The 12678-nt window shown below is 38.8% G+C and overlaps 3 protein-coding genes across 4 annotated transcripts; 2 read left to right on the forward strand and 1 right to left on the reverse strand.

Annotated features, from left to right (window-relative positions):
• The first annotated feature begins 1511 nt into the window (after nt 1-1511).
• Nucleotides 1512-2503, forward strand: LOC117612971 (pEARLI1-like lipid transfer protein 2). The gene has a single exon (XM_034341599.1). It carries the CDS (start codon nt 1572-1574, stop codon nt 2235-2237), a length of 666 nt encoding a protein of 221 aa, XP_034197490.1. The 5' UTR covers nt 1512-1571; the 3' UTR covers nt 2238-2503.
• A 1837-nt stretch (nt 2504-4340) lies between these two features.
• Nucleotides 4341-4871, forward strand: LOC117612967 (14 kDa proline-rich protein DC2.15-like). The gene is made up of 2 exons (XM_034341595.1): nt 4341-4725; nt 4846-4871. Exons 1-2 carry the CDS (start codon nt 4341-4343, stop codon nt 4869-4871), a joined length of 411 nt encoding a protein of 136 aa, XP_034197486.1.
• Nucleotides 4872-9675: 4804 nt separating this feature from the next.
• LOC117612969 (PR5-like receptor kinase) lies at nt 9676-12324 on the reverse strand. Of its 2 annotated transcripts, none has more exons than XM_034341598.1 (3): nt 11394-12324; nt 11071-11100; nt 9676-10490 (listed from the first exon to the last, which is right to left on the reverse strand). In XM_034341598.1, exons 1-3 carry the CDS (start codon nt 12088-12090, stop codon nt 9730-9732), a joined length of 1488 nt encoding a protein of 495 aa, XP_034197489.1. In that variant the 5' UTR covers nt 12091-12324; the 3' UTR covers nt 9676-9729. The 2 variants fall into 2 exon arrangements, with proteins under 2 accessions (XP_034197489.1, XP_034197488.1); XM_034341597.1 differs by having other exon boundaries at nt 9676-10496.
• Between the last annotated feature and the right edge of the window lie 354 nt (nt 12325-12678).

A 12678-nucleotide genomic window follows, 5' to 3' on the forward strand; every position in this document is an offset into this window, starting at 1 on the left:
GCTCGAGCAGGCCTATTTTCCATATGAGTCTGAGAAATGTTGTTTGAACGTGCCTGTTGTTGCTCGAGTGGCAGAACCCAGTCGTTCTATTTCCTTCGTTCCTTTCACATCCAATAGGTGAGCGAACATGAACAGGAAGGATAACAAGATGAGCGCTTGGATGCTTATTCTTAGCCTTTGCTCTATTGTCATTCTTCTTCTTCTTCTTGGAATCATGTCCACGTGTGCCCCTTGCCATGTAATTTGTTCATGTGAGGTGAACTTTTACTGCACTCTTTTTCTTTTTCGCTACCCAAACAACAAAATTTACTGCAGTAATTTATCAGTGAAGTTTAAGTTTCACCGTAGGATAGGGACATTAAAAGAAGATTGAGCTCAACCCCTGGTCGACATTATTGTCTAGCTAAATAGGGACCTTGCGTGACAAGCAGCCCCCTTCAGAAATTGAGGTATTTTTTCTTGTTTTTGTCTCATAAGTCGCATTTTATCTTTATGCACAAGATAATTTTCACTACCCATGAAATCTGGGATTTTGGATGAAAGCTTCCTTCCCAAAAGAATTAAGATTGTTTTTTTATGAACCATAATAATTAAATTTTGAAATAGAGAAATTCATATAGTTTGTCCTGTCACTAAAGAATAACAACATATATATTGACACTGGAGAAGTTTTTACAGACTCATAATAATAAAGGTTTGATAATAGAGAAGAAATTTGATTATGGGCTTCTCATATAATGTGCACGTGTGCTTCATTTCCTTCATTGTGGAAGATAATAAAATTGGCATCAACAAATATCCAAAATTTCTAATGTTAATTGAAGGCATAGTGATTCGGAGTTTTCATAACTAAAATAAAATATAAAATAAAATAAAAAAAGAATAATTATAATAAGTTGGTATCCGTAGCATTATTATATTTATAATTAGTAGTCATTTTAACTGCTGGGTGACATTTGTGGTGTTTAGAAGGTTCCAGTTTGATTGTTTATCAGGTCGACATTAGTTTCTAGTTGATCATTACTCCTTGTTGTCAAAGTGATATCTCTCAATATTATGGATTCAATGGTAAGAAGCATTTATCTACCCAATGGATGCCCCCATTGTCAAAGTGATATCTCTTACTAGAAACTAAGTGATAGAGAACATTTATCTACACCCCCTGTCGGCTGTTTACTCTCTTTAGTAGAAGGAGAACCCTGATTATTTTAGGATATATATTTTGGCCAAATGAGAACACGATCAAGATATATTTTGACTAATAAGAACAAAGGGTGTCCTTTTGTTTTGGTGCCATATATTAGAAAGCATAAAAGTCAGAATGCTCCAAAATTGAATATGGCATTGGCCCCAGGCCAGCAAGTGAGAGAGTTACATCCAAAACAGTGTATGCTAATTGTGCTTTCACATGGGTGTCTTTGACAAATTTAGATTATTTTCATAAAAGTAAAGTCTATAAATACCCTAATTGTGTTCATTAGTATCTATATCCACCACCTAAAAATCCGTCTACAAGTTAACCCAAGAATATCAATCAGTCACTTCACTGCCTGAGGGAATTCAGTTCTAAAATGCCTTCTCATAATGCATTTACAATTGCTCTTCTTCTCTCCCTTAACTTTGTATTTTTCACAGCAGTGAGTTCAAATCATCATGTACCTAATTGTCCACCAACACCACCAAAATCCCCAAAACACCCTCCCCCCTCAAACCCAACCCCAAAACACCCTCCTCCCTCAACCCCTACCCCAACCCCAAAACCGAAACACCCTCCCCCCTCAACCCCAACTCCAACCCCAAAACAACCTTCTCCCTCAACCCCAACCCCAAAACAACCTCCCCCAACTCCAACCCCAACCCCAAAACAACCTCCTCCAACCCCAATCCCAACCCCAAAACAACCTCCTCCCTCAACCCCAACCCCAAAATACCCTCCCCAAACCCCAACCCCAACCCCAAGCCCCAGCCCTCCTAAAGCCTCTTGCCCTAAAGATACCCTTAAGCTAGGGGTATGTGGCAATTTGTTGAATGACTTGGTGCACCTTGTTGTGGGGACCCAATCAAAGACCCCTTGTTGTAGCCTCATTGCAGGTCTTTCTGATGTTGATGCTGCTGTGTGTCTTTGCACTGCCATTAAGGCCAACGTTTTGGGCATCAATCTTAATGTGCCAGTCTCCTTAAGCTTGCTTTTGAATTACTGTGGTAAATCTGTCCCAACAGACTTCCAATGCGCCTAGTGGTGCCATGATCTTCTCACCTACTGCTGCCCTTTCAACAGCTTTGTTTCAATAAAAGACAGGTCATTAATGTTTGGCTGTAATACATTAGGCATGTTTCCTTCGAAATGTAACTGATATGGACAATGTTCTCTCCAAGCAATGCTCATATGCTTCCCTTTGAATTGAAAACTTTGCTACTTCTTATCTTTTCAGTCTTTGAGCATTGGTGGTTTTTGCTCTTGATTTTAGACAATTAAAGTTAAATGCGACTATCATGATTATTAGTTATATTCTCATCATTTCAACAACCTGACAATGAAAAAAAAAGGTGTTAATATCTTGCTTGAATACATGGTCTCTAAATTCATATGACAATATTGTTTTGCCTGATTGTCACTCGTGCCTATAGCTTGAATTACTCATTTTATTTCTTTGGGGAAACCATAAAGCATACCGTCGTGCAACATCATTCACTGCATACTTAATAAACAAATGAACCAAGGTGATCATAACTTCTCAACATTGTTACAATGAGGGGAAAAAAGATGTCGTTTTAACTTCAATTCTCCTATGTCAGCACATAATTAGTGTTTTCTAAACGAGAAATGGGAGGGTTAGTTTGAGTGGTGGGGCAATTTTCATTGGCGTAATCTATGAAAATTAGCCATGCATGGAGATCTTTTCAAGGTTCCAAAGTGCATCGTTGTCTCATGTGCCCCGTACTTGCAATAGTGTAGCTCACAGTTCGGTATGTTTTGATCTCGATACTGATCATGATTTTGGTTTGGTTTGAGGAACCTCTTGTTTTGATTCCGAATTTTTTTGTCATATTGTTACAAGTTTGTTTCAATGCAATATAGTTTTTTTTTAATACAAAAGATACTGAATGTAATGTTGAACTGCTTTTAGTAAGAGGGACATTAAATAAATTATCCTATCTCGTCTTTGTTGTATTATAGATCATGATGAAGATATTGGTCAACCTATCATTGTCTGGCCAAGCAGCACCCTTCAGAAATTGAGGTCTTTTTTCTTGTTTTTGTCTGAGAAGTCGCCTTTATCTTTATGCATAAGGTATCCATGAAATCTTGGATTTGTGGATGAAAGCTTCCTTCCCAAAAGAATAAGATTTCATGGATGTGGATTGTTTTCTTATGAACCATAATAATTAAATTTTGATATAGGGAAATTCATTTAATTTGTCCTCACAGAATAACAAAATATTGAAAATGGAGAAGTTTTTCCTGACTCACTAATAAAGGTTTCCTATATAATCTGCGCAATTTCCTTCATTGTGGAAGATAATGAAATTGGCATCAACAAAGACCCTAAATTTCTAATGTTAATTTAAGGCATAGAGATTCGGAGTTTCCAAATTACAATACCTTATTATGACCCAAAAATCAAAAGAGAAATTACAATACCATATAATTAGTAGGGCCACTTTATCTGATGGGTGAGAAGCCAAGGTGGCAACTAGAATGGAAGGTTCTAGTTTTGATTGTTGTCATTTGCTAGTTTACCTAGTTTTTAATTACACTACTTCTCCTTTTTGTCAAAGTGAAATCTCTTGTGTCCGACTCAGTGGTAGAGAGCATTTATTTACGTACTGAAATCAATGCTCTTTTTCGTTAGGAACTCATTTTCAGAGTATTTATCTACACAACCAAGACCGATGTTGGCTAGTATACCTCTCTTTTTCCCCGACTTCATTATACAAAAGGAAACCCTCCAGCTAATAGACGGAGAATCTTGATTCTTGGAAACATTTTGGTCAAATGCGGACACGATCGATTAAGAGATTTAAACCTCTCTATAAGAACAAGGGTGTCCTTTTGTTTTGGTGCCTTATATAAGAAAGCATGAAATTCAGAAAGCTCCAAAGTTGAAATCTGGCCTCTTCTTCAAGTGCACCGCAGGCCAGCAAGTGACAGAGTTAGATCCAAAATAGTGTGCACTGTGTACTCACATGGGTGTCTTTGACAAATTTAGATTCCAAAAGAAAAAGGACTATAAATACCCTAATTTTGTTCTTTATATCCACCACCTAAAAATCCATCTACAAGTTAAGACAAGTATATCAATCAGTCACTTGGCTACCTAAGGGAATTTAGTTCTAAAATGGCTTCTTCTATGGCAATTGCAACCATTGCTCTTCTTCTCTCCCTTAACCTTGTATTTTTCACTACAGTGAGTTCAAATCATCATGTTCCTAATTGTCCACCACCACCAAAAACCCCAAAACACCCTTCTCCCTCAACCCCAATCCCTCCAGCTAAAGCCTCTTGCCCTAAGGACACCCTTAAGCTAGGGGTATGTGGTGATTTGTTGAATGGTTTGGTGCACCTTGTCGTGGGGACCCAACCAAAGACCCCTTGTTGTAGCCTCATTGGGGGTCTTGCTGATGTTGAAGCTGCTGTATGCCTTTGCACTGTCATTAAAGCCAATGTTTTGGGCATCAATCTTAATGTGCCAGTCTCCTTAAGCTTGCTTTTGAATTACTGTGGTAAGTCTTGATAACATAAGAGGCATTTGGAAAAACAAAGGAAGAAGAAGACTGAAAACAAAGAGAATATACTGAGATTTTCTATGTGATTATTCACTGAATGAATATTACAATGCACAGTTCAGCTTATATACAATTGTAACTAACAGCCATGCTTAACAGACTAACACGTGAATAGCACGTGGGTATTCTAACAATACTAACCTGATGTGTTCATCTATCATTTCCCCTCAAATCCAGCTGGGTTCCCAAGCCGTAAATTACCACAATGCTTTGTGAAGAGTGGACTGTGTAACCCTTTTGTAAATATGTCTGCAACCTGTTCATCTGTTGGAATATACTGCATGGAGAGATCTCTTCTTTGTACTCTTTCTCTAACAAAATGAAAGTCTATATCAAGATGTTTGATCCGTGAGTGATGCACAGGATTAGAACTTAATGCTAGAGCAGAAAGGTTGTCACAATGTATAGTAGGAGGCTGAGGTAGAAACACTTTCAAATCAAGCAAAACTTGTCTGATCCATGCCAAGTCTGCTGCTGTATGAGCTAATGCTCTGTATTCTGCTTCGGTTGAACTCCTGGAGACTGAGTTCTGTTTCTTAGATTGCCAAGAAATAGGATTATGGCCTAAGAAAGCCACAAAACCAGTGATAGATCGTCTAGTGCTTATATCTGCTGCCCAATCTGCATCACTGTAAGCATTAAGTTCCCAAGCACCACTAGTAAAGGTAAGGCCATGATCCAAGGTACCTTGAAGATAGCGTAAAATCCTCTTAACTAACTGAAAATGTAACTCTGAAGGAGTTGTCATAAATTGACATACTGTGTTAACAGCATAAGAGATTTCAGGTCTGGTAAAAGTTAGATATTGTAATGCACCAACAATGCTTCAGTAGATTGTAGGATCATTCAAAGCATCACCATCACTCTTTAACAATTGACCATGTGGTTTACAAGGGGTTGGACAAGATCGGCATGAACTCAGACCAGCCTTAGCAAGCAAATCTTTGGCATATTTAGCCTGGTTAACAAAAATATCTCCAGCTGTATTATAAGAAATCTGTAATCCTAAGAAATATTTCAACTTCCCCATATCTTTCATATCAAAAGCTGAGCTTAATTCATCAACAACTTCTTGCACCAAAGCCACCTTTGAACCGGTCAATATTATATCATCCACGTATAAGAGAAGGATCACAATATCTGAACCTAGATGCTTCACAAATAAGCTAGGATCAGAGTGAGATGATACAAAACCAATGGCTGGAAGATAACCTGTGAATTTGGCATTCCAAGCCCTTGGAGCTTGCTTAAGACCATAAAGAGACTTTCGTAACTTGCAAACATAACTGAGATGTTTTGGATCCTCAAAACCTTGTGGCTGACGCATATAGACCTCTTCCTCAAGATCACCGTGTAAAAACGCGTTCTTAACATCAAGTTGACGAAGTGACCATCGATTCATCGCTGCAATACTTAATATCAACCTTACTGTGGTGTGTCTGACCACAGGGCTAAAAGTTTCACTGAAATCCAGTCCAGGAGCTTGGCTAAAGCCTTGGGCAACTAATCTGGCCTTATATCTAGCCAAAGTACCATCTGAGTTTGTCTTAATTCGATACACCCATCGACAACCAACAATATTTTTATGAACTGGCTTAGGTACTAACTCCCAAGTACCCTGAGCATGTAATGCCTCAATTTCGTCCTTCATAGCTTGAATCCAATTAACAGATTGAGAAGCAACCTTATAAGTGGCTGGTTCAGTAACATCATGTATAACAGGAAGAGTGGTATAATAACACTGATAATCTTCAAACTGCTTAGACTGAACGATACCTGCCTTTGATCTGGTCTGCATAGCATGAGTGTTTAAAAGAGGAGACACAGAACTAGAGATAACAGGGGAGACAGGCAAGAGAACTTGTAGTTGCTGATCATTAATCACAGATAAGACTGAATCACTGGAAGACAATGCAGGATTCTCAGTAGTTTCTAAAGATGAAATAGAAACATCCTGTGAGCTATGATTTTGTGAAGAAACATGTTGAGGAGATATAGAACCAGATATATCACTAGGATTTAAAGCATGTATACATGAAGGAAGTGAAACACAAACTGGTAAAGGCTGAGGCTTGGAAGAGCATGAAACTGGAACTGAATCTGCTAAGATGGAATGAGACTTAAAAGGAAAAACAGATTCATCATGAATGACATGTCTGGAAACAACAAACCTTGAGGTGGATCTATTGTAACAAATGACCCCTTTATAACCTGGAGAATATCCCATAAAAACACATTGAACTGTTCTTGGCTGAAGCTTATGTTCATTATAAGGTCTGATATATGGGTAAACTGCAGAACCAAAAATCCTAAGAGATTTAATATCAGGAGCCTTGCCATACAAGCTTTGAAAAGGAGACTGATATCTTAAAACTGAACTAGGCATAAGATTGATGAGATAAGCAGCATGAGCAACTGAATGAAACCAGAACTTATTAGGAAGAGCAGAAGCAACAAGTAAAGTAAGAGCAGTTTCGATAATATGGCAATTCTTCCTCTCTGCCAAACCATTTTGCTGAGGGGTGTATGGACAAGAGACTTGATGAATTATCCCTTTTGAATCCAAAAAAGAAGAAAATTGCCTACTAATGAACTCACCACCCCCATCACTTTGAAAATACTGAATAGTAGCCTTAAACTGATTAGTGACAAGAGCATAGAACTTGAGAAACTCTTCAAACACTCCAGATTTATTAAACAGTGGATAAAGCCACAAGTAACTAGTACACTCATCAATGAAACTAACATAGTATCTAAAACCATCTATGGATTTTTGTCGGGAAGGACCCCATACATCACTGTGTATCCTCTGAAATGGAACATTAGACTTAACATGATCCTTAGGAAAAGAAAGCTTGTGCATTTTACCATGTAAACAAGCAGTACATAGTGCTTGAGAGCTATCAACAGAAACAGATAAAGCAGAATCTTGAAGCATTCTTTGCACAACGGTATTTGTTGGATGGCCTAACCTTTGATGCCAAATAGAGACATTGACATGTTGTCCAAGATATGCAACTGGAGCTGAAGAAATAGAAGAAACACCTCGAGATCTTTGAGAAGTAGAAAGAGGGATGGGATATAAACCTTGATTACTCTTGCCTTGAAGAAGAAGTGCCTTGGTTATCTTGTCCTGTATATAAAAGCCAGAGACGTCAAATGTGATAAAACAATTATTGTCTTTACACAATTGATGGACGGATAAGAGATTTGCTCTGAGCTTAGGAACATGCAAAACAGATGGAAGATGTAGTGAAGTAGATTGGGCACAAGAAATAGTAGCAGTGCCAAGATTCTGAATAGTCAAACCTGCCCCATTGCCAACAGTAACATTCTCATCAACATTACAAGGAGTCACATGATCCAATTGAGAGGAATTGCCAACCATATGATGAGAAGCACCACTATCTGCAATCCAGACGTGCTTAGGAGAGAAAGAAGTCTGAGCAGTCATAGCATTCAGAGAAGAAGGAGGTGCTTGGCCCTGAAATAAGTAGTTTGACCTGTGGAAACAATCAAGTGCGCGATGCCCACATTTGCCACAGATTTGGCATTCAACAACACTAGGAGTAGAAGAGGAGGAATTGGCATTGGCATGACGGTAATAGCAATTAGCAGCTGTATGTCCACGCTTGCTGCAAATTTGACACTTAGGCACCACATGAGATCGATAGGAATTAGAACCTCCAGGAAAACCAGAAGTACTACCGCCCCGAAATTGAGAAGAGGCATGGCGACCACCATTAAACCTTCTACGACCAGAGGTTTGTGCAGAAAAACCTCGAGAACTAGAGGCACGAGAAAAAGAATTTTGCTGACCAACAAAAGACTGAACATGTGGTAAAGGCTGAGAAGGTGTACGTAAAATACCCTGTCCTGAAGACACAGAGGAACCTTGAGCACAAGATGAATTAATCGCATATAACGCAGTATGATGAACAATACGAGCCTCAGCAGTTTGTTCTGCAGCCAGAAGCTGTGCTCTGGAATCCTTGAGAGACAAAGGAGTATCTCGTGCAATCAAGACAGTCTTGATTATCGGGAGGTAAGCCATTCAAAGCAGTAATAATGAAATCATCATCAGAAATCTTGATACCAGCAGCATTCAGTTGATCTCGAAGATGTTTGAGACGAAGCAAGAATCGCTCTATGGAATCCCCACCTTTCTGTGCAGTTTGCAACTCAGTTTTGAGATGGTTAATCCGAGCTCGAGAAACTGAAGCATAGCGATCAGAAAGGTTGATCCAAGCATCGCGAGCTATTTTGCATCCAATGACGTATTCAAGCGCCTCGTCAGACAGAGAAGCAATGAGTAAACTCAAAAGTGCCTTATCAGTACGAATCCACTTCTTATAAGCAGTGGTAAGCTCAGAAGTTTCGCCTTCCTCATCAACAATGGCGAATTGAGGAGGTGGAATCGAAGAACCATCGAAATGCCCAAAAAGCTCGTAGCCTTGAAGCACAGATTCAATCTGATAACTCCACTTCAAGAAGTTATCATCAGTAAGACGAATTGTAAGGAGACCAAGAAGACTCTCAATTTTGAGAAAAGAAGAAGCCATGAAGAAATTAGGGTTTTAGAAAATGTGGATTCGAAGAAATCTGAGAAATCTGAGAAATCGGAGAAAGCTGAGAAATTAGGAATTGCAGAGAGAGAAGAACAAGAAAGATGAAGGAAGCAGAGAGAGAGAAGCGGAATAGCAGATCTGGATCACCACCATGGGCGCTGATACCATGATAACAGAAGAGGTATTTGGAAAAATAAAGGAAGAAGAAGACTGAAAACAGAGAGAATATACTTGAGATTTTCTGTATGATTATTCACTGAATGAATATTACAATGCACAGTTCAGCTTATATACAATTGTAACTAACAGCCATGCTTAACAGACTAACACGTGAATAGCACGTGGGTATTCTAACAATACTAAGCTGATGTGTTCATCTATCATGTGAGACCCCTCCAAAATTTATACATAATACTTCTGGAGCAATGTAACCGGCAGTACCTCTGGCGCACATTATTGACACAATACTCTCGTCCTTGTTACATATTTTAGCAAGGCCGAAATCAGAGATTTTCATAGCCAAGTTTTCATCAAGAAGAATGCTATGAGGCTTGATGTCAAAATGCAGAATTCTTGCATTGCAACCCCGATGTAAATACTCCAATCCTCGAGCAATGCCGAGTGAAATTTGATCCAATTGCTCCCATCCCAAGTGATGATCATGATCTCTGTTGGGGGAATTTGCATCAAATATGAACTTCTCAAGTGAGCCGTTAGGCATGAATTCATAGATGAGAGCTTTTTCTGAACCCTCAAAACAAAACCCCAACAAGCTTACTATGTTGACATGGGAAGTGCGACTAATGGCTGCCACCTCATTCATAAATTCTTCTCCATTACCTTTTAATTTGCTCAAGACCTTCACCGCTACAAGACTGCCGTCATTTGATTTTCCCTTGTATACACTACCGTAGCCCCCTTTTCCTAATTTTTCTTTGAAGGAATTGGTCATTTTCTTGACCTCCAAATAGCTATATCTTCTAACTTGAAGTGGCCCATAGCTCCTTAGAAAGGCCTCAACAATTTGACGATCTTGGCCTTGATTCTTCCAGAAGAAAATAAAGCTATCATATGCTAACTTTCTCTTTAAGCAGCAAACAATAACAACTAGAACCATGAGACCAGCAACTGCACCTGCTGCTGAAGATGATAAAAGAAAGGAAATGACAAATTTATGCAATGCATTTTAGAATATATCAGCTAGCATTCCAGTTTTTTTTTTCCTGAGAAAGTCTGGCAGGCAAAAACATCCAAAGAATCACTGTTGTTCACGTGTTTTTAACTGTTTAAATTTGAGAGATGTGCTATAAAACCTCCACAATCAATAAAAATGTACACATTAACCAAAAACATGCAAGTGTGAGAGATCAACTTTTAACCAAGGGACTGTATGGAGTCAAATTATGAAACAGTTACAGAACAGTTTATACCAGGGGTTGCTAAATTTGATCAAGGTTATCTTTTACAGAGCATTCAATTTACTTCCCCAATGTGTTTAAGCACATAGTGCAAAACGTGGGAAAGGAGGCATTAATGAACGGTGTACACTGCAAGAAATATGGTAATATTCAAAGCTTGTTCATTTCATGTATCTTTAGAAAAGTAATCCTCTGTTGAGGGGCACTTGGGACTGATTTGATTTCCTTCCTTGGGTTCTAACAGTTGTCCCAGATGAGATCAATTATATATTTAACTTCAGAGATGTCAATCTTACCTAGTCCTAGCTTCAATCCCAATTTAACTCCTGCAACATAAATTGCAAAATGAAATTTTTGTTAGCTGAAGCAAAGAAGATTGAAGTGGCATATATATAATTGGCATTCAACAAAAACAAGATATTGCATAACGATCATTTAAAAACTCATATGTACTTGCGTGTGTGTGTGTGTGTTTGTACCGAATACAAAGTATTTTCAACAGACTCTTTCCTTTTTTTGAGAGTTGAATCCTTTGAAGAAAGGAAATGGATAAATAACGAAGGGTCATGTAAATGCGGGAAGCATCTAATTTGATGTACATCTATTCCGATGTATATACCTTTTTCTCCAAAACATTGAAATTCTCCATGGTCATCAAGGCGGCATTCGCCTTTTCTATCATGACAACGTTTACATTCTTTTCTTAATGGCAGTTGAAGGGAAAATCTAGCAGTCAATGCAGAGAGACTGAAGGGAGGTTTAGATGGATCCGCGGGCATAAAAATGATGGTACACGATGGTCGGGGTGGGGGTAGGGAACTTCGTAAACTATGATCAGACAGAGTAGTATAGTAAGTAGCAGCCTTTGTACAGGCGTTGTTAAAATCTGTAAAGGAGAGGGTTGGTGTGGCGTTGTTGCATTTGACGAGGGTCAGATTGTGTGCGAATAATTCATAGACTGGAGAAGGGCCGGGAAGACTCAAATTGTCGAAAATTTGATCATCGCAGAAACTGTGTTCCAAGCGCTGCTGGAGCTCACTGTCATTGATAAAATTCGTATTTGCTGGAGAGATTCTCTCCAATTCATGCCAGTATCCTTCCTCTTGGATCTTCGGATGTTCGTGATCAGAACAATCAACTGTGAACAACCCGCATTCAGGAGGCTGCGTCATATTTTTGAAGGGGAACTTGACATCGCCTAGTTGATCATTACAGTGGTAGGGAGCACAGGGATTGTAGAGTTCCCTTGCTTCGGCAGAGTGAAGAACCACGAGATGAGTGAGGAGAGAGAAAATAAACAAAGCCACGGGAGCCATCGAGAAATTCCCAGCTGAACAGAAGAGCCAGAACTAAAGCACCACGGAAAAAGAAAAAGAAAAAGGATCTACTTCTCAAGTTCAGAACAAGACTGCTGAATTGTTTACTTCCATTCTTGCTTCACAATATATTAAGTTCATTCTGTGTTTAACACGCTAGTTGACTTGGAAATTGGAAGGGGAAGACTCGTACAACTAGGTTGAAACTAGTGCAAGGTGGGGCTACTTTCCATGTAAAATATTGAAATCGTATGCTTGATAAACACAATGTTGATTGGTTGGCTTAAAAACAAGACTCCCATGAGGGAGTTTCCTTCTCATCTTCCCCATTGACCAGCAGTAGAAAGAAAGACTTGACCCCTTGACTTTTCAGCCCATGATGATAACATTCAAAATTGAAATCATGGTCTTAAAAAAGAGATCACCTTGCAACTCCTTTGAACCACACATTACGGTAGCAAAGATAACAACTTCTCCTGACTTGTGATCAGCATTTGACACAGTCCAATTTTCTCTCTTTAACATTCTCTCATCTTCTCACTTATCTTCACTTAAAAAATTAAAACAATATTTTTAATAGCCAATAAA

Source organism: Prunus dulcis, unplaced genomic scaffold (genome assembly GCF_902201215.1).
Source record: "Prunus dulcis unplaced genomic scaffold, ALMONDv2, whole genome shotgun sequence".
Classification (NCBI taxonomy): Eukaryota; Viridiplantae; Streptophyta; class Magnoliopsida; order Rosales; family Rosaceae; genus Prunus; species Prunus dulcis.